General features: G+C 42.3%; 1 protein-coding gene across 1 annotated transcript; it reads left to right on the top strand.

Moving 5' to 3' along the window:
- Positions 1–601: 601 nt before the first annotated feature.
- LOC121746387 (ubiquitin-conjugating enzyme E2 22-like) lies at positions 602–3055 on the top strand. Its single transcript, XM_042140190.1, has 7 exons — positions 602–667; positions 1405–1505; positions 1584–1728; positions 1803–1880; positions 2203–2315; positions 2421–2506; positions 2588–3055. The coding sequence occupies exons 2-7, from the start codon at positions 1503–1505 to the stop codon at positions 2928–2930; spliced, it is 768 nt and encodes a 255-aa protein (XP_041996124.1). The 5' UTR covers positions 602–667; positions 1405–1502; the 3' UTR covers positions 2931–3055.
- The last annotated feature ends 19843 nt before the right edge of the window (positions 3056–22898 follow it).

The raw sequence follows: 22898 nt of genomic DNA, 5'->3' as shown, positions 1-22898 counted from the left end.
GTCCACGGGAAGAATAGAGGGCAAATTTGTATTGCTGGATCTCGCTTACAGATTACAATACTGATTTGCTATATGAGATTCAGGATCTAGAGAACTTAACCCTGGTCTATCTGATCTAAGTTCTATTTATACATTCGAACTAAGATCGTGGTTTGCAGCCCTGGTAGGGGGGTTGATAACTGCTTAATACCACTAAATAGATCGTGGGTGTAATGGAGGTCGTGGAGATCCTGCATGGGTCCACTATCTCCTTGTTCGGTCGAATACTGAGACCGAACTGCTGAACTTTGCCGATCAGCTTTTGCCGATCTGAGAGTTGAGCTCGATTGGTCGGCTTTTACCGAGCTATAGGCTGTGACCGAACTCTTTGGTTGTGCCGAACTGACTTTGCCGATCAGCTTTTGCCGATCTGATAGTTGAGCTCGATTGGTCGGCTTTTACCGAGCTATAGGCTGTGACCGAACTCTTTGGTTGTGCCGAACTGATACTCTTTCTTGGGTTTTGGGCTGATGGGCCGTCACTGCTATTGGGCTCGCAATTATTGTTTAGTTGTTTAGTTCGTATCCCATCACAGAGTGAAATTCGCACGCCCCCATTTCCCCTTATCGGCTTATAATTTTAATGCCGTTGCCCGTTTAGTCTCTCTCTCTGTCTCTCTTGGTTGAAGGTATCCTTTTTCCTTTCTAACCCTACTTTCATGTACTGGTGTTTAAAGTTCTTGGTTTATCAGCGTATTTTGGGATTGTTTGAGATCATATCGGAATTGGGCTTCCCGATTTTCTTGCAAGATTTATTTTCGTGGCTTTTTGAGTGATCCAATTTTAGGGTTCTGATCAGAAAAATGTGGCATTTCAAGTGTTCTCATGTGTAAAATGAGATTTTTGGCACGATCTGTACTTCTAAAACCGAACTTCTTATTTCTGTGTAATTCACTTACGTTGCGTGACTGAATTATGTATTTTATATTCAATTGTATGGAGAGTGTTTCAAATTTTCAGATTAGAGAAGGTTTTAGGCGCAAGATCATTAGATAGCATCTTGGCAGTGCCAATTTGAAAATTTTTGTCTTTGTTATGGCTATTTTCACTATTTTTCTATAGAATATAACTGGATTACATGACTTGTGAGAGATCATTATGTTGATTGCTGCAGTGAGTAATTTGGGGGAGTAAGTAGGAGAAAACAAAGTCTATAAACAATGGTAGTTTGGGGTTAGGAATGTTGATCTGATTTTTCTAGTTTTCTTCGATATTGTATTTCAAGGAATTGCTAAAACTAGTTATGTCAACATTCAAGCTGATTTTCCTCAAGGACATAAACACATTAACTTATATCCAATGGTGTTTTCTTTCATTTAGACTAGCTGTTGAGTGAACTAAGTTGCTAATTTTCCTACTTTTGCAGGATCCTGTTTTGGATAATTGTCCCAATCTTTGTCTTATCTAGTAGTTGTGCATAGCAGCCGTTGAGAGTATTTTTTACGCTCTCTCACACAACCTGCAATGGTAATGTTCTCTTCATATATATGTTCTTGTTTACATCCACAAATAATGGTATCTGAGTCAAAAGAACCTTTCCTCCAGGCAACTAACGAGAACCTTCCTCCAAATGTCATAAAACAACTGGCAAAGGAACTTAAGAATCTCGATGAGACCCCTCCAGAAGGCATTAAAGTTGGTGTAAATGATGACAACTTTTCAGTTATATATGCTGATATTGAAGGCCCAGGTACCTACTTTAAACTTGCACACCTTTTGTAACTGGCCTCGGGACTTTTGTGATTGACAGTGTGACCTTTGCAGCTGGGACGCCGTATGAGAATGGTGTTTTCCAAATGAAGTTGATATTGTCTCAAGACTTCCCACACTCTCCTCCAAAAGGTCTGTGATCCTGCGCTCAGTATCGCTGCCAGTTGGATTAAGTAGTTCCAAATGAATAACTTATTGCGTTCTCTTGTATAAAGTATGACTGCGTACATGAATGAAATATCTTTTGGTACTTCCATAGGCATCAGTAGTTTTAACCACATTCATTTCGGGAAACTATCCGCGCTACTTATGGTTGGAAGATAATGTATGAGTGATATATAGTGGTTGTCTGGTTAGCTTATAATATGAAACTTGATACTTCTGGTCGATTTAGTTTTGGGTCGGTACATGAATGAGACCATTCTAAATTTTCAAGCTATTATTTTTCTATCAGGCTATTTCTTGACAAAGATTTTTCACCCTAATATATCATCCGTTGGTGAGATATGTGTAAATGCATTGAAGAGAGACTGGAATCCAACCCTTGGCTTACGGCATGTTTTGATTGTAAGTTATGTCTGGTTTCCTACCTATATTCCAATAATTGGATAATATCACATGAACGCTACTTCTTCGCATATGTTTCTCATTCTGTCTTGTCTGACTGAACAGGTGATCAGATGTTTACTTATCGAACCATTTCCAGAATCAGCTCTAAATGAACAGGCTGGCAAGATGCTGCTAGAAGATTATGACGGGTGAGTTGCCATTGCTGAATTTATGCGCTCTTTATAATAATTATAGAAAGCTGTGTGATGATAAAATGCCTAAAACATCAGGCTTTTTACTGGAATACATGCTGTGAAGTCGAAGCCGAAGCTGAAATCTGGAGCGATTTCTGAGCCGGCTGCGTTGAAAGCTGACCAGATTCATACCTCGATAAAGTGTGCCGATCAAAAGACTGTCACATCCGGTGGTGATCCCCCGTTGCCTTCCCCATTGGCCCCCAAACCAGAGAATGGGCAAGATCAGTCAGCAGCTATGCCATCGTCAGCTGAGATTGGAGTGAGTGGATATAATGCAGCTCCAGCGACGCTGAAGAAGGAGGAGGCTGCGCTGACAAAGGTTCCCGCAGACAAGAAGAAGATTGATTTTAGAAAGAAAAGATTGAAGAGACTATGAAACATCTTTGGTTTCCTTTTAATGTCAATTTGTTGTTCTCTTGTACTATATAGATGGGAGCTTTGGATTATAACTCCGATGTCGATTTGTTGGAAATATAAATCCTTATTCCTTTTCTCTCTTTATTTGTGAAAGAAATGAGTATCCAATTGGGGTACATAAATGCTACATTTGGTGAATATATATCAATTTTCGTCCTTTATTTACATATAGGTTGTGCCACAAAGATGATTTAAATAGTAATCTTTTGAATGACTATGAATCTAAAATGGAACTTAAGTGGTTAACGAGATCTGTGAAATAATTTTGATCTGTTAGATTTGAGTTGAAAGTGCTCAACTGGCCGAACTTATCACTAAATAATACTCCTATGTCTTTTAAAATTAGAAAATAATAATACTCCTATATCTTTTAAAATTAATAACTCTTGAAATAATAAAATTAACTCATTAAAGAAAAAAGACTTTTCTAATATTCAAAGTGTACAATTTTAAAGTATGGAACAAAATGGAAATAGTTGCTATTTTTAAATTTAAATTGTTAATTATAATTAGGAAAAAGAAGTGAAATATTATGCAGCAACTATTACGACAATGAAATTTCGCAAGTAAAAGAGATCAATATACTGAATATCATTATTCAACACTCTTTCGATTTGACTATTTATCTCAATAATTATTTGGAAAAAGAGTATCCAACAAATTCTTAACTATTTTCGATTCAGTGATTACATTATTATAAACAAATGTAGAAGTGATAGCCACTTATAAAAACTACACTAGGTTTATCAATACTCTATGGCCTCATCAAAATATTCCCTCGAGATAACACATGTTTTAATGCGTTATTGGTAAAATAAGAAAGAAGAAAAAGAAAAAGTAGTTGAAATAAAGACATCCATAATCCCGTCTTGGGGGCCAGCCCCAAGACCTTTCCACATCATCATTACCCGCCCCCAAGACCTTTCCACGTCATCATTACCCCTCATTTTCTACGTTAGGCAACAACTCCGACAACCCTGCAGGTCCCATTTAGACTACAAATATTAAATTGCACTATTCACAACTACAAATTATTTTACTCGTAAAATTGAAAACGTAGAACAGTTATAACACGGAAAATTCATTGTTCATTCGGAAATAAAAAATTACAATCCTTAAAATTTTTTAAAAGTACATTAAAACAAAACATCAATGATGGAAAACGTTGGTTTGTGTCCAAATTTCTTCAATTAGGTCCGCTTAGACGCGAGTGTGGTCTTGTTCTTCGCGCATCTCAGTTTCACGGGCCATGACATTGCGAATGTCTAGGGGAACACCCTGCATTGGAGGGTCAGTTACAACAGATGAACTGGCGGTGCTGGCGTTGGCGTCATCATTTCAAGCCGTGACATTTTCTCCTCGTCGTCAACAATCATGTTATCGGTATGACACATGCATACATGATATCGGCGATCTGTGGACGATGTCACATACAGGCCAGTACATTCACTATACCCCAACGTGCTTGGAGGATTCCGAATGCACGCTCCACGTCTTTCCGAGCTGCCACATGCATGTGAACGTCTTCACGAACACGGGCCATTGTGAGAAAATCCCTTCTACAGATAGTAGTACCCCATACTATACCAATGACCGTTGGCTGCGAACTCTATGTTTGGCGCTCACCCGGTGCATAGGTCGTTGAACACTTAAGACTCGTTCAACATATTGAGGTCGTTGTTCGACCCAGCGACACCAAAGTAGGCATGCTAGATCCACAATCGTTGGTTGGCACCTGCCTCCAACACGATCTCGGATATGTGCCTGCTAGTGTATGCACCTCTTCATGTTGTTGGACAATTCTTCCACTGCTAGTGCATATAGTCGATGCTGCCAACATCCTGGGAAAACCGTGGACTCGCTCGTGCATGTTCACCAACGTCTGGGTGTCGTTGGTCGTTGTACGTATCCTTGAAAGTTTCGATGACAGCCTGGCAAAATCTAGCTAGGCACTCTTCTCGGCCACATGGAAATACTCATCGAACATATCTGCAGTAATGTCGTAAGCCAATTAACGTATCGTTGACGTTTATTTCAGCAATGTTGATAGACTTTGCCAGCCAGTATCGGCAGTTTGCTTGAAATACTAGTCACGAGCTACAACTCCGTTGACGATGCGCAGGAATGATGACTTCTGCATCCGGAACCGCCGGCGAAACATCTATCTGATCACTACATCGAGGATCTATGGAGAAATAATCAATGAACGGCCGCGGACTAGCTTCTTCACGGTCTCGGTGGACTCCGTGGTACATTTTGTTCGTTCCAAGCTTAAGTTGCAGCTTGCCAGCGAGCAACCTTGTTATTTATTTCCTCTTGGACTGCAGGCACTTCAAACATGGTTGGCCTCCCTCAGCATGGTAACTTAGTGTTAGGAATTCTTCTATTCATCTAATGAGCGCAGCGGAAATTGAAGACAAGAATAACAGATCTAGATTCATAATTATATTGTAAGTTGAGCACGTAATACACAACAGAACTAAATCTTACTTGTTGTGTTATTTTCTTCTACGATTGTATCATGCAAGTTGAATCCACTACTATCGAGGTCCACGTGTATTCTGATCCGATGCAGGAACAATTCCTCGGTACAATCGTTCTACAGAGAAAGCTAGGAAATCTCTTGTGAACGTAGCACCGCTTTTCTCTCTTAGAAAATTAGGTTTTCTGTATCTTATGTTCTCTACAATAGAGCATATATATAATAGAATAATTGTAACATTGGACCAAGCCCAATAGAATTATTTCCTATTAATCTAATATAGCCCATTAATCTTTCAATCTCCCACTTGGACTAGCATTAGATATAATACACAGCTCTAACATTGTACCCTTGAGCGGATCAAAATACACATATAGTGTGACCCTTTAGGCCCTCATTATCGACGACGATCTAATCGAAGTCTGCACAAAACTCCTAAAATGCGTTGGCAGCGTAGCTCGATATATGAATGACGTTTACGTGAATTCGCTAAACAAGCCTTTACACAAAGTTTATAGTAATATCCTTTCATTCACGAACCACCCGATTGAGCCTAAGATTTGTCATGTGTCATCCAAAATAGCTGAAGAGCGGTGACTCGAGCGGTGTGCGTTCTGTTGTTCTAGGTCGAGCTACTAACTCCAGTGAATCCACTAGATCACTAGGTCTAGGAACTCAAGGGAATATAAAAGACTCAGTCGTTGGACACACAAGCTCGTGCTTCAAAGATCCCTCAACCCGTTATACTATAGACTAGTATAGAGAAGCAGGGGTCGATCCCACGAAGATGGACACATAAGAAAGCATCTAAAGACTTTGGTCTAGAAAGCGGCTGCTGCCACGCAAATTGGGTTGAGGTTAACTACTATTAGACCTAGGCACAAAATCAAACATTAGACCTAGGAACTGTAAAAATCACGCTGGCAACGAACATTAAAAATAACCAACTAACTCCCTAGACTGAGCAAACAACTTCCTACTATAGCCAAACAGAAAGCGAGTAACAGTGGGGACCATATTCCAGAAATAATAAGTACGGACGAAAGGCTGCAACTAACTAACTAAGGATTTAACTAACAGCAACATGTGTCTCATTAGCTGAATCAAACACAAACATGAAGAAAACAGATCACGAACCCAGATTCAAACAAAATAAAAAAATTCAGACGTCGGAAACTTGCGACTAGCTGGAAATAAAATAGATCTACATAAACTAGACGGAATGAAATGAAAATACGAAAGCTAGGCATCAACTCCGATCACCCTGTTTCAGCTCCAACCACCGGATGCTTAATCCACTCCGGATCCAAGCTTTCCGAACCCAACAACAAACAAAATCAATTCCATAACTTCAGATTCGAACGATCTGCTCTGATCAACACAGAAATCAAACATCCCATTCCGCAGCATCATCAAACTCAAAATAAATGGCATCCATGATCGAAATTAATCAACAACTCAAATACGGAAACAGAAATTTCATAAACAACGGTAATGCAACAGCAATAGGGCCGAGCTTCGAACGGCGAAGCTCGGTGAAATTCACGACAGTAAAGTAAAATGAAAGCGATTAAATTGTTTCTTCACCCTCTGTAAGGACGGTGTTACCCAACTACTAACTAACAAAATAAACCCGAGAATTTCCCCATAATTTCCCGATGAACCAAAAGTATGTAGAAGTGAACGAGCTAGAGCTGCAATCTGGTCATCAGGCCTCCACCGAGAAGGTCCCCTCTGATTGCATGCTTTCTTCTCTATATAGGTGCGGACATAATCTTCTAGAAGCCTTCGTAGAAATCTTCATTCTACCCTTCAGCTCCTTGATTTCCTCCGTCTAGTAACTTTTCTCCAAATCGCTCACTTATTCGCCAGTTTCCTTAGACCATGCAAATCTCCTTTTCCTTTCCTGGGTCTGGCGAAAATCTTCTACATACCTGGCTTAAAACATATGTTAGACCCCGCAATTACGAGAATTTTACCCTATAACCCATGCATGAAATTAGCCTTATCAAACTGCTCACACTTAAACCATATTTGTCCTGAAGTATAAAGACAAGAAAAAGAATAAGGCGAATTTCAATGCATGATTATCCTATGACCAGCTAAAAAAACAAAAAAAAACTCCTAGACCTATGCATGAACCAGTTTCAACTTTTAGGCAGCCGTCCCCACAAGCTTAAGGTCAATCCGATTCGTCTACAGTCTTCAAATCCTCCCCTTTTCCTTCTTCTACCTAGTCGGTCTGTCAGTTCGTCAAGATAGCCTATTGACTTCCCACTTGTTGGATTCACTCGATCACTCATTCCTCACCAGGGATGTTAGGATCGAATCACTCTTAAGTCAAAGATATACCACTGATGCATCGGGTTATGAGAGTTTCTCCTTTCTACAATCTCCTCATTTTCTAATTTTTTCTTAATCCCTGGGTCAGGTTGTTATTACTTCCTGCCCTTAGGAATTATTTTCTCTTTTATCCCCCCTTTTTGTTGTATTTTCCCCTGGACTTTGCCCAGCTTATACCTCCGATTTTTTTTGTAAAATTTTTTTCTCTCCTGGACTTCGTCCAGCTTATACCTCCATTACCTGGACTTCTTCCGGCTTATACCTCCATTTCTTGGACTTCGTCCAGCTTATACCTCCATATCCCAATTTTTATTTTTATTTTTTTTTGTTTTCCTTCTAACTCTACTCCCTAAGCATCAAGTGGTGGCCCCGTTTTTATACAAGTTAGCTCAAAGTGAATAGGCATATAACTCACATTTATGTTGGGGCTTCACAACTAAGTCGTCTAAGGCGTCTTCTATCGTCCTTACTTCATTCAAACCGAATTCGGCTTATTAAGGAAAAAAAAGGCATCAAAGTTGACATGCATCCTATCTTCAATTACTCTTACTAAAGGGATCTTGCCTTATTATATCCACTTGTTCATGCGGTACACAAAAACACTAGACGTAGAGACTCCTAAACATAAAAAGAACACATACTGCACTGACTTCCACCCCCTCCCACTTCACTCAAGCTTGTCCCCGAGCTATCCTAGTGAAGGGGGGAAACAGGGAAGTATGAACAGCACAAAACAGGCATACAAACACAAAACAAAACAAACAACACTCAGAAACAACACAAACTTCTCACACTTAGACCGAACAACGGGCTAAGTGTGAGAAATTCCAATAGAACAAAAACCAAAACAAGCTTGAAAACAACACAAACTTCTCACACTTAGACCAAAGATTGGGCTAAGTAGGAGAAGATAATTATAAACGCAAGCAAATATATACAGAGCATGCCAAAAGAAAAAAAAAACAACACAAAACAACAACCAAACACACATAAGAAAGAAAAAAAATAAAACTGAGAGTAAAGTTACTTGGTCAAGGAGGGTTTATTTCGGGGTTTGGCTCCCACGGGAGCCAAACTGCGGTGGAACTCCTCATCACAATCTATCTCCTTCAACTCCTCAGGATCATAACGTTTCCCAGACTTCGCAAGCTTACCCGTGCTACACCTTTCCTTGTAAGTCGTCGCCCACTTGGGATCCTCGAACTTCCTCATTGCGTCTAGTAGTCCTTTAGTGATCCAGACTTCAGTAGGCTCATAGTTTAACTCCTCCTCTGGCTCCTCGATCTCGATTTCTTCAGATTCACTGGACCGGGCAGGATTAGAGAGTTCTTCCTTGTACGGTACTTTCGCGGGTGGAGGAAGTGAGGCTTCATCAGACTTGCCCCCAGCGGCCTTCTTCGACTTCTTGACCAAGGAAGTAGCTGTATGTTTACCCTTCCTTTTTCTCTCTGCCGCCTGGCGGCGCTCCTCCTTGTTGCTAGGTCCAGGAGAGTCTGCCTTCTCCGTTCCCGTAGCCGCTTGATCTAGCACTTCATCATCAGTAGGTTGGGCCGTATCATCAATCTCATCCAACAGGCTTCGCCGAGCCTGCCGCCTAGCCTCCTGTTTGTCCACTGGAGAAACCGTTTCTTCCGGGACCTCTGTTAGATCTACCACTAGTTGTACCTCACCATCGACAAGCTCCGGTGTTTCTTCAGTAACGAGGCCCACTGCCTCCACAGACAATTCAGGGGTTGCCCCCTCAATGTAAATAGGGGTTTCCCCCTCTAGAGCTTCACCGCCCACAATCTTCACAGGGGTTTCTCCCTCATCAGCATTATTAGCAAGAACAGGGGATTCCCCCTCCAAATTTTCAACAAGGGTTTCCCCTTCCAAACCTTCAACAAAAAAAGGGGTTTCCCCCTCCAAAACATTACCAGAAACAACAGGGGTTACCCCTCCAACACATCACCAGAAACAACAGGGGTTACCCCCTCCAGCACATAACCAGAAACAACAGGGGTTTCCCCCTCCAACACATCACCAGAAACAACAGGGGTTTCCCCCTCAGTATCCGTCCTCTGTTCCACCTCCTCAGCCAGATCCGCCGTTTGTCCCTGCGTTTCGCCTATCGTGGTGGCTCTCTCTGGTATGCTCGCGGACGGTTCGACTTCTGCATGTACCACAGACGGTTGGGTCACCGAGTCTTCGGGAATGGTGAGTGGTGTTGTTGTTGTTGATGTGGGTGTTACGGCGGACAGTTTGGTTTGTCCCATCATTGCTGTAAACATGGCAAAGGCTTTCATCGCCTCTTCAGGACCGCCGAACTTCTGCATTAAGTCGGACATAAATGCTGCCGCACCGGCGTCGGCAGGTGTGGTAGGTTTCCCGGCTTCTGATTTGTTTTCCATGACTTGAAACTGAAAATCACACAAAAACTTGGAAGAAATTTTGATTAGGGTTAAAGAAAAGTGGGTATTGCGAGAGACTGAAATTTGGGGATTTTTTAGAGTGGGAGAGTGTTTGTTTTGAGAAATAAACAATAAGGAAGGAAAATAGGTATTAGATAGGAATGGAAGCGGTTGCAGGCATGAGGTCAGCAACCGTACGCCTTCCATAAAGTGTGATTTTGAAATTCGAAGTGTACCACTTCCCTCTCAAACTAAACTCTCTGCCCCATGTAAACGCTCCATTCTCGCAATACCACACTTTGGCAAAAACAACAAAAAAATGAAACGCCAGGCTCCTAGGTCAATGATTCAAAGGTGACAAAGCAATTTCCATAAAGAAATCTGGCGTTCCGAAAATATTTTTGGAAGATTAGAATTTTTTCTTTCTTTGGTAATTTTTTTATTTTTTTAGTAAAGCAGTTAAACTATTTACACATTCAAACGAGTGCTCTTCGAGATCCCCTGGTTCAGTTTATAGGTTGAAAATGCATTTCCATTTACTTGACCCGGGAATTCATCGAAAGCACTTACTTATCAGACAGACTAGGCGATAACCGAGAGTACGCGTAGTGGCACTTCCTTCACTACGCACGACTCAGAATTATCCCTAAAAAATTTTACCCGATGAGCATTCACAAGGAAAGGAGTAGAGTTTGAAGCACTGCCCTGAATTTCCACAGCTCCGTTTGCTCGAAGGCCAACGATAGTGTATGGCCCGACCCATTTGGACTTTAGCTTCCCGGGCATCAGCTTGAGCCTGGATTGGAAAAGGAGCACTCTCTGCCCTACTTGGAGTTTCTTGACCCGGAGGTTCTTGTCATGCCAGAGCCTTGTCTTCTCTTTGTACCACATTGCGGACTCATATGACTCCAGTCTCAACTCTTCCAACTCTTGAAGTTGCAATTTCTGTTCTTCCTCACAAGACTGGGGTTGCATATTAATTTCCTTGACCGCCCAGTATGCTCTATGCTCCACTCCTACGGGCAGATGGCACATCTTGCCAAAAACTAACCTCTAGGGTGACATTCCTATAGGCGTTTTGTATGCTGTCCGGTATGCCCACAATGCATCTCCAAGTCTCTTACTCCAGTCCTTCCTTGACGGATTCACCGTCTTCTCCAATATCGCCTTTATCTCCCTATTGGAAATCTCGGCCTGTCCATTAGACTGAGGATGATACGGGGTAGAAATCCTGTGGTGGACCCCGTATTTCCTCATCAGAGCTTCTATTGTTCTGTTACGGAAGTGTGTCCCTTGGTCAGAAATGATTGCACACGGCACTCCGTATCTATTGAAGATATTGGTTCTAAGGAACTTGGCCACTTCTTTGGCTTCACATGAAGTGGTAGCCTTTGCTTCTATCCATTTCGAAACGTAATCTACAGCCACAAGAATATAAGTGTTCCCATATGAAGATGGAAATGGTCCCATGAAATCCATTCCCCAAACGTCAAAAATCTCGCAGACAATCACTGGGAATTACGACATTTCATCTCTCTTCGAAATTCCTCCCGTCTGCTGGCATCTCTCACAGTTTTGGCAGAATTCGAAGGCATTCTTGTGTAACGTTGCCCAATAGAATCCACTGTCGAGGACTTTCCTCGCAGTTTTCCTTGGTCCAAAATGACCTCCACAGGCTAGGACATGAAAATGATTCAGCACATCCCTCTGTTCCCAATCTAGAATACACCTCCTTATTACTTGGTCGGCTCCCATTCTCCATAAATATGGGTTGTCCCAATAATAGTACTTGACTTCGCTTTTCAGTTTCATCTTCTGGGCCCGGGAGATTTCTTGCGAACTAGGTACTTCTCCAGTGACCAAGTATTTTGCTAGGTCTGCGAACCAAGGTTCGGCGTTTAGTTGGCACTTCCCCTTCTCAGAATCTCCTGGACCTGTTATCACCATGACCGTTTCCCAGCTGATAGGTCTAGGAAATTTCCCTGTGTAGTACAGATGTTCCTAGGGAATGCATCAGGTATTGCTTCGTCTGTCTCTCCTTGGAAAATCCGACTCAGGTGGTCCGCTACCTTATTCTCCGTCCCTTTATTGTCTCTCACTTCCCAATCAAATTCTTGCAAGAGTAGCATCCAACGGATTAACCTTGGCTTGGATTCTTTCTTCGCCAGTAAGTACTTAATAGCTGCGTGATCGGTGAAAACTATCACTCTCGACCCCAGTAAGTATGCTCAGAAATTTTCAAAGGAATACACGACCCCCAACATTTCCTTCTTCGTGGTGTCATAGTTTTTCTGAGCTTGATTGAGTGTTTTCGATGCATAAAAAATCACATAGCTCTTCCCATCAATTCTTTGACCTAGCACTGCCCCTACTGCGTAATCACTTGCGTCACACATTATTTCAAACGGTAGACTCCAGGTGGGCGCTCTAATAATAGGGGCCGAGACTAGTTTATCTTTCAATAGTTGAAAAGCTCTCTTACACTCCTCGTTGAAAGCGAAATCAACATCATTATGCAACAGATGGGTGAGCGGCTGAGCAATCTTCGCAAAATCCTTAATAAATCATCTATAGAAACCCGCATGCCCTAGGAATCCTCTAACCTCTTTCTGGTTCGTTGGGTAAGGCAACTTCGAAATCACATCGACCTTCGCTGGGTCCACCTGTATGCCCTTTTCTGAGACTACGTGCCCTAGGACGATTCCCTTGGGTACCATGAAGTGACATTTTTCAAAATTGAGGACTAAATTCTTCTCCCGACATCTCCTCAATACTGTATCCAAACTAGCTAAACAGGAATCGAAAGAGTTCCCATATACGGTGAAATCATCCATGAAAATCTCTATACAATCCTCCAACATATCCGAGAAGTTGCTCATCATGCAACGTTGGAAAGTGCCTGGCGCATTGCACAGCCCAAACAGCATCCTTCTATAAGCGTACGTGCCAAAAGGGCAAGTAAATATAGTCTTCTCTTGATCTTCGGGATTCACATAGATCTGGAAGTATCCACTATATCCGTCAAGGAAACATAAATATTGCTTACCCGCCAACCTTTCCAGCATCTGATCAATGAAAGGTAAGAGAAAATGGTCCTTCCTGGTCGCTTCATTCAACTTCCTATAATCGATGCACATCCTCCACCCAGTGACCAGTCGAGTGGGTACCAATTCATTCTTATCATTCTTAACTACCTGTATCCCTGACTTTTTAGGTACCATATGGACCAGACTAACCCACTCACTATCGTGGATAGAGCAAATGATACCCAGTGAAAGCAGCTTTAAAACTTCCTTCAGAACTTCCTCTCTCATGTTCGGATTCAGCTTGCGTTAGGGATCTCTACAAGCCTTTGCACCTTCCTCCAGCCTAATGTGGTGCATACAAAGATCAGGACTGATTCCAACGAGGTCTGAGAGGGTCCATCCCATCGCTTTCTTGTTCCTTCTGATAACTTCCAGTAACTCTTTTTCCTGTTCCTCAGTCAAGTTGCTGTTGATGATCACTGGAAATGTCTCATTTGCTTCTAGATAAGCATACTTGAGTTCTGGTGGAAGCATTTTCAATTCCTTCTTGGGAGCACTTGTTTCATGGGGCAAGGGATCATTTCCTTTATCGGTTTTCATTCCTTTCCCAGACCTGGGTGAATTTTCCATACTAGCCACATGAGCTGATCCTCTTGTCCTAACTAACTCCGGATTTGTGCAGAACTCTGAAATAGCTTCGGCCAGCTCTTCATCTGACAAATCCCTTGTGTTCATTGCCTCGCACCATCCAGCTACCTCTCTGTCAATAGAGTGACTTAATTCTGAATTAACCACCTGCTCCTGCATCAGTTCAGCCTCAAGATACTCCTGGACCAGGGGGTTAATAACATCGATAACATGCAAATTTTCAACATCTAATGGTTTCTTCATTGCTTCATCGATGCTGAATGTATATTTGTCCCCATTATAATCCAGGCATATGGTCCCATCAAAAACATCAATTATGGTCTTAGCGGTACGGAGAAAAGGTTTTCCTAGGAGCACTCCGCTAGACTCGGCAGATTCATTATCACTCATTTTAATAACATGGAAATCGGCCGGATACAGAAAATCATGCACTTTGACAATAACATTTCTAAAACTCCTTATGGACAAATGCACGACCTATCCGCCAATTGGATTACCACCTTTGTATCTACCATCCCTACTCCTACCAGCTTCTTGTAAATGGAAAGCGGTAAAACATTTATTGATGCCCCTAGATCGCACATATCATGCTCAATTCTGACATCACCGATTGAAATGGGTAAGGTGAACATTCCTGGGTCAGTGCATTTTGATGGCATCCATCGCTTCTGAATTACTGCTGATACATTTTCTCCAATCGGAATCTTCCCATTGGGTCTGGTCTTCCCAGCTATGAACTCCTTTATGAACTTACCGAATACCGGCAGCTTCAGAGCCTGCAAGAATGGTAAGTTGATCTCCAACTTCCCAAAGATATCCATAAAATCCACCGGTTCATCCTTCTTCTTAGTAGCTTCTCCTCGGTGTGGAAACGGTTTCACTTGTTTCGCTGCACCTGTAGAATCCTTAGCCGAAAATTTGCCCGGATCCCTCCTTATTACTTCATTTTCTACTTTCGGTTCTGGGTCTAGGAAAAATGGGTCAGCCATACTGGGTAAAGGTCTCCCCAAATCTCCTGCCCTAAGGTCATCTTTTCTAATAGGACTGCTTCCCTCTAAGTTCCCGGGCCTAGAGGTTGTACCTTCTTCCTCCTTGCCTTCTGTGGGGTTTGTCTCCTCATTCCCCCTCATCTTTGGACCTTCATAACCTTTCCCGGACCTTAAAGTGATTTGACTGATGTTAGCTCTATCCGGTAATCTCACTGAGGCGGGAATCTTGCCTTCATTCCCTCGCACCTCGTTCAAGGAAGTAGCTATCTGTGACAGCTGTTTTGCCAGCATATCCATTGACGCCTTCTACTCCTGCTGAGCGTCCTGAAGCTTGTGGACTAAGTCATTGTTCGATTGCAAGTTGTTCTGCACATGCTGCTGAGAACTGACGAGGTCATGCACCATTTCATCCAGATTCCTTAGTGTCTTAAAATTGGGTTGACTGGCCCCTGGGCCTGTACTTGGATTCGACCCACTCAATTGATTCTGGCGAATGTTTCCTTGACCTCATGAATTATTGTTTTACTGATTTCCCTGCCCTTGGTAAGTGGTCTGGAAATTCATTTGGTGCGGTGGTACGTAGGAGTTCCCTTGATGGTTTTGGTTCCTGTTCCCCCAATTCGAATGATCTCCCTGGTTCCGAGTGTTCCAGTTGCCCTGCCCTTCTTGATTCCTTCCAGACCAGTTACCCTGCCTCTCAGGCTGAGGTGCAAACTGGACATTCTGTTGTGGTGCTGGCTGGCTCTGTTCGTTGTCAGACCATCTAAAATTGGGATGGTTCCTCCAGGGTGCGTCTCTCTGTCTTCCTGGGTTCCAACTCCCATCGGGATTCCAACTACCCATCACATTTACCTGGGCCTGGTAATCTCCTTCGTGAGGACTGTAATATTGTTGAGGTGAAATTTCTCCTGGACCTGGAGACTTTTCTTTTTCTTGTGGTGCTGGTGAGTTTGTTTTCTCGATTGCATTCAACAGTGCTTTCTCAAACCTATCTATTCTTGCCTCGATCTCTCGTCTTCTTGTTCTCTCAGCGCATTTACAGATCCTCTCCTCATGACATTCCTCGGGCTGTCGTATGCCTTTTTAGCCTCTATCAACTTTCTGAAGGGGTTAGAAGCTGAAGCGTGCATAAATATCCGATCACATGAATTTGATCTATTTAACAGATTATTCAAACAAATTCTATTCGCGCAATTATCACATGTATCATCCTCATAACTTGAATTAAAACATGCTTTAGCATATAAAATCCTTAAAACATGCTTACTATGGAATTAGCCAATTTACCTCGTTGATTCAATCAAGAATCGATGATGGCTTGCTCCGTCTCCACGTGAAGATCTTCAATACAAGACCTCGGATCTTCTGACTGGTGTCCCGGACTATACGCTGATATTTGTGTGGGCAAATCTCACCAACGTACTAGGACTCGAATAATGGAAGACAGAAACTGCTCACGGAGGAGGCACAAATTTCGAACTTTCCTTCTCTAGAGGGGGACGAAATTTTTATGTAGAAAAAGTGTTTTCTGTCTCTTTTATTCTCCTATTTATAATAAGTCACAAATTGGGCCCAGTCAGGGATCTAAGGAAGAATTGGATCAGGCCTCACCCAATTAGTTTTTTACTAATTAAATTGAACCCACAATTTAATATAAGCTTATATTGGAATATTCCAAGAAGCCACTACAGAAGTAATATTGCACTGCCTTTCCAAATCCGAAATTACAAGTATTCCAGGTTTCCTTTATTTGCGTTCAATTCATTTCCCGCGCTTAAGATAGAAACATCCATTAATTAATTAATGTCTGCTATGGACTTAATTAATCAACATATTTAATTTCCAAGAGTGGACTTAGCAAGAAACTCTTATTTATTATTGATAGAGTAATCAAACTCCAACTAGCTACGTTCCGAATAGTAAAACCTTATTTCAAGCTCCTCTTGTGGATGTTATCAAACGAGACTCTCCTCGCGCACGATTCAACGTAAACGCAATCCTAGCACCGCTAGATAATGATCAACACTACCCAATATACCTGGATCGTTGGGTTATGAAAAACCCGCACCTTTGGTAAGTCAAAGTAGTAGATACTCAATATCGTATGCTCAATGCTAACTTACATTGATTAAGAAATTATTATCAATACCTCGTCTTACAGTAGATAGCATAAAGACTCGTCTTGCTGTTAGATCCATTCAGTGCTATACAAAATAGTGTGCACACGTCAAATTTCTCCCACTTATACTGAAAGCGAGTTGAGGTCTTGAATGAGTCAAACTCCCATCCCTTCAACGTGGCATTCGAACGGTTTTACCGCCAAAGCCTTTGTAAAAGGATATGCCAGGTTTTTCTCTGACGCAATCTTGACCACTTGTATGTCTCATCGCTGGGTCCACCTGTATGCCCTTTTCTGAGACTACGTGCCCCAGGACGATTCCCTTGGGTACCATGAAGTGACATTTTTCTAAATTGAGGACTAAATTCTACTCCCGACATCTCCTCAATACTGTATCCAAACTGGCTAAACAGGAATCGAAAGAGTTCCCATATACGGTGAAATCATCCATGAAAATCTCTATACAATCCTCCAACATATCCGAGAAGTTGCTCATCATGCAACATTGGAAAGTGCCTGGCGCATTGCACAGCCCAAACAGCATCCTTCTATAAGCGTACGTGCCAAAAGGGCAAGTAAATATAGTCTTCTCTTGATCTTTGGGATTCACATAGATCTGGAAGTATCCACTATATCCGTCAAGGAAACAGAAATATTGCTTACCCGCCAACCTTTCCAGCATCTGATCAATGAAAGGTAAGAGAAAATGGTCCTTCCTGGTCACTTCATTCAACTTCCTATAATCGATGCACATCCTCCACCCAGTGACCAGTCGAGTGGGTACCAATTCATTCTTATCATTTTTAACTACCTGTATCCCTGACTTTTTAGGTACCATATGGACCAGACTAACCCACTCACTATCGTGGATAGAGCAAATGATACCCAGTGAAAGTAGCTTTAAAACTTCCTTCAGAACTTCCTCTTTCATGTTCGGATTCAGCTTGGGTTAGGGATCTCTACAGGCCTTTGCACCTTCCTCCAGCCTAATGTGGTGCATACAAAGATCAGGACTGATTCCAACGAGGTCTGAGAGGGTCCATCCCATCGCTTTCTTGTTCCTTCTGATAACTTCCAGTAACTCTTTTTCCTGTTCCTCAGTCAAGTTGCTGTTGATGATCATTGGAAATGTCTCATTTGCTTATAGATAAGCATACTTGAGTTCTGGTGGAAGCATTTTCAATTCCTTCTTGGGAGCACTTGTTTCATGGGGCAAGGGATCATTTCCTTCATCGGTTTTCATTCCTTTCCCAGACCTGGGTGAATTTTCCATACTAGCCACATGAGCTGATCCTCTTGTCTTAACTAACTCCGGATTTGTGCAGAACTCTGAAATAGCTTCGGCCAGCTCTTCATCTGACAAATCCCTTGTGTTCATTGCCTCGCACCATCCAGCTACCTCTCTGTCAATAGAGTGACTTAATTCTGAATTAACCACCTGCTCCTGCATCAGTTCAGCCTCAAGATATTCCTGGACCAGGGGGTTAATAACATCGATAGCATGCAAATTTTCAACATCTAATGGTTTCTTCATTGCTTCATCGATGCTGAATGTATATTTGTCCCCATTATAATCCAGGCATATGGTCCCATCAAAAACATCAATTATGGTCTTCGCGGTACGGAGAAAAGGTTTTCCTAGGAGCACTCCGCTAGACTCGACAGATTCATTATCACTCATTTTAATAACATGGAAATCGGCCGGATACAGAAAATCATGCACTTTGACAATAACATTTCTAAAACTCCTTATGGACAAATGCACGACCTATCCGCCAATTGGATTACCACCTTTGTATCTACCATCCCTACTCCTACCAGCTTCTTATAAATGGAAAGCGGTAAAACATTTATTGATGCCCCTAGATCGCACATAGCATGCTCAATTCTGACATCACCGATTGAAATGGGTAAGGTGAACATACCTGGGTCAGTGCATTTTGATGGCATCCATCGCTTCTGAATTACTGCTGATACATTTTCTCCAATCGGAATCATCCCATTGGGTCTGGTCTTCCCAGCTATGAACTCCTTAATGAACTTACTGAATACCGGCAGCTTCAGAGCCTGCAAGAATGGTAAGCTGATCTCCAACTTCCCAAAGATATCCATAAAATCCACCGGTTCATCCTTCTTCTTAGTAGCTTCTCCTCGGTGTGGAAACGGTTTCACTTGTTTCGCTGCACCTGTAGAATCCTTAGCCGAAAATTTGCCCGGATCCCTCCTTATTACTTCATTTTCTACTTTCGGTTCTGGGTCTAGGAAAAATGGGTCAGCCATACTGGGTAAAGGTCTCCCCAAATCTCCTGCCCTAAGGTCATCTTTTCTAATAGGACTGCTTCCCTCTAAGTTCCCGGGCCTAGAGGTTGTACCTTCTTCCTCCTTGCCTTCTGTGGGGTTTGTCTCCTCATTCGCCCTCATCTTTGGACCTTCATAACCTTTCCCGGACCTTAAAGTGATTTGACTGATGTTAGCTCTATCCGGTAATCTCACTGAGGCGGGAATCTTGCCTTCATTCCCTCGCACCTCGCTCAAGGAAGTAGCTATCTGTGACAGCTGTTTTGCCAGCATATCCATTGACACCTTCTACTCCTGCTGAGCGTCCTGAAGCTTGTGAACTACGTCATTGTTCGATTGCAAGTTGTTCTGCACATGCTGCTGAGAACTGACGAGGTCATGCACCATTTCATCCAGATTCCTTAGTGTCTTAAAATTGGGTTGACTGGCCCCTGGGCCTGTACTCGGATTCGACCCACTCAATTGATTTTGGCGAATGTTTCCTTGACCTCATGAATTATTGTTTTACTGATTTCCCTGCCCTTGGTAAGTGGTCTGGAAATTCATTTGGTGCGGTGGTATGTAGGAGTTCCCTTGATGGTTTTCTGTTTCCTGTTCCCCCAATTCGAATGATCTCCCTGGTTCCGATTGTTCCAGTTGCCCTGCCCTTCTTGATTCCTTCCAGACCAGTTACCCTGCCTCTCAGGCTGAGGTGCAAACTGGACATTCTGTTGTGGTGCTGGCTGGCTCTGTTCATTGTCAGACCATCTAAAATTGGGATGGTTCCTCCAGGGTGCGTCTCTCTATCTTCTTGGGTTCCAACTCCCATCGGGATTCCAACTACCCATCACATTTACCTGGGCCTGGTAATCTCCTTCGTGAGGACTGTAATATTGTTGAGGTGAAATTTCTCCTGGACCTGGAGACTTTTCTTTTTCTTGTGGTGCTGGTGAGTTTGTTTTCTCGATTGCATTCAACAGTGCTTTCTCAAACCTATCTATTCTTGCCTCGATCTCTCATCTTCTTGTTCTCTCAGCGCATTTACAGATCCTCTCCTCATGACATTCCTCGGGCTGTTGTATGCCTTTTTAGCCTCTATCAACTTTCTGAAGGGGTTAGCAGCTGAAGCGTGCATAAATATCCGATCACATGAATTTGATCTATTTAACAGATTATTCAAACAAATTCTATTCGCGCAATTATCACATGTATCATCCTCATAACTTGAATTAAAACATGCTTTAGCATATAAAATCCCTAAAACATGCTTACTATGGAATTAGCCAATTTACCTCGTTGATTCAATCAAGAATCGATGATGGCTTGCTCCGTCTCCACGTGAAGATCTTCAATACAAGACCTCGGATCTTCTGACTGGTGTCCCGGACTATACGCTGATATTTGTGTGGGCAAATCTCACCAACGTACTAGGACTCGAATAATGGAAGACAGAAACTGCTCACGGAGGAGGCACAAATTTCGAACTTTCCTTCTCTAGAGGGGGACGAAATTTTTATGTAGAAAAAGTGTTTTCTGTCTCCTTTATTCTCCTATTTATATTAAGTCACAAATTGGGCCCAGTCAGGGATCTAAGGAAGAATTGGATCAGGCCTCACCCAATTAGTTTTTTACTAATAAAATTGAACCCACAATTTAATATAAGCTTATATTGGAATATTACAATAAGCCACTAAAGAAGTAATATTGCACTGCCTTTCCAAATCCGAAATTACAAGTATTCCAAGTTTCCTTTATTTGCGTTCAATTCATTTCCCGCGCTTAAGATAGAAACATCCATTAATTAATTAATGTCTGCTATGGACTTAATTAATCAACATATTTAATTTCCAAGAGTGGACTTAGCAAGAAACTCTTATTTATTATTCATAGAGTAATCAAACTCCAACTAGCTACGTTCCGAATAATAAAACCTTATTTCAAGCTCCTCTTGTGGATGTTATCAAACGAGACTCTCCTCGCGCACGATTCAACGTAAACGCAATCCTAGCACCGCTAGATAATGATCAACACTACCCAATATACCTGGATCGTTGGGTTACGAAAAACCCCGCACCTTTGGTAAGTCAAAGTAGTAGATACTCAATATCGTATGCTCAATGCTAACGTACATTGATTAATAAATTATTATCAAGACCTCGTCTTACAGTAGATAGCATAAAGACTCGTCTTGCTGTTAGATCCATTCAGTGCTATACAAAATAGTGTGCACACGTCAAATTTCTCCCACTTATACTGAAAGCGAGTTGAGGTCTTGAATGAGTCAAACTCCCATCCCTTCAACGTGGCATTCGAACGGTTTTATCGCCAAAGCCTTTGTAAAAGGATCTGCCAGGTTTTTCTCTGACGCAATCTTGACCACTTGTATGTCTCCTCTCTGCACTATATCTCTAATGATATGATACTTCCGCTCTATGTGTTTGCTCGCTTTGTGAGCTCTAGGTTCTTTCGAGTTTGCCACAGCACCAGAATTGTCACAATAAATGGTGATGCCCTTGGGCAGATTCGAAACCACACCTAAGTCCATAAGGAAGTTCTTGAACCATACCGCCTCTTTTGCAGCCTCCGAAGCGGCCACATACTCGGCTTCCATGGTCGAGTCCGTGATGCATTTCTGCTTCACACTCTTCCAAATTACGGCTCCACCTCCTAAGGTGAACACATATCCTGAAGTAGATTTTCTCAGGTCCTGATCAGCTTGAAAGTCTGAGTCAGTATATCCCAAAGGACAGAGCTCGGCTGCATTGTAAACTAGAGCATAGTCCTTAGTCCGTTTAAGGTACTTGAGTATGTTCTTTACGACAGTCCAATGTCCTTGGCCCGGATTCGACTGATATCTTGCCACCATGCCAACAACAAAGCAAATATCTGGTCTAGTACAAAGCATAGCATATATGAGACTTCCAACTGCCGAAGCACTTTTCGAATCCAAACTTGCTAACAGGTTGATCGAAACATTGGTTCCACGATCTAGATGCTTGCTTGAGGCCATAAATGGCCTTCTTAAGCTTCCAAACCATGTGCTCTTTGCCCTTTATGGCATATCCTTCGGGTTGTCCATGTAGATGGTCTCCTCAAGACCGCCATTTAGAAACGCAGTCTTAACATCCATCTGCCATACATCCCAATCCATAGAAGCTGCAATAGACAATAGTATCCGGATCGATTTGAGCATGGCCACTGGGGAGAAGGTCTCGTCATAATCGACGCCTTCCTTTTGGGTATACCCCTTGGCCACTAGTCTTGCCTTAAAGACTTTAACTCGTCCATCGGGTCCACGTTTACGTTTATATATCCACTTGCTCCCAATAGCAGTACAGCCTTCAGGTAGGACGGACAAATCGTAGACGTCTTTGTCTATCATAGATTGTAGTTCCGAATCCATTGCTTTCACCCATTCGCAATGATCGACATCTGCAAGCGCCTCAGCAAAGTTCCAGGGATCTAATAGATTGCTGTCCGAGCAGTGATCCATAGATTCTCCCAAACCAATGTATCTGTCGGGCACATGCGAGACCCTCCCACTGCGGCGCGGCTCTACAATATTTTGAGTAGAAGTAGAAGTTTCGAGAATTGATTGTACACTTGGTACTTGTTCTTGGTTAATGGAACTTGTGACAGAAGTTAGCTCATCG

The sequence above is a fragment of the Salvia splendens genome, chromosome 9 (genome assembly GCF_004379255.2).
Source record: "Salvia splendens isolate huo1 chromosome 9, SspV2, whole genome shotgun sequence".
Classification (NCBI taxonomy): domain Eukaryota; kingdom Viridiplantae; phylum Streptophyta; class Magnoliopsida; order Lamiales; family Lamiaceae; genus Salvia; species Salvia splendens.
This window is presented reverse-complemented; position numbering and strand designations above follow the sequence as displayed.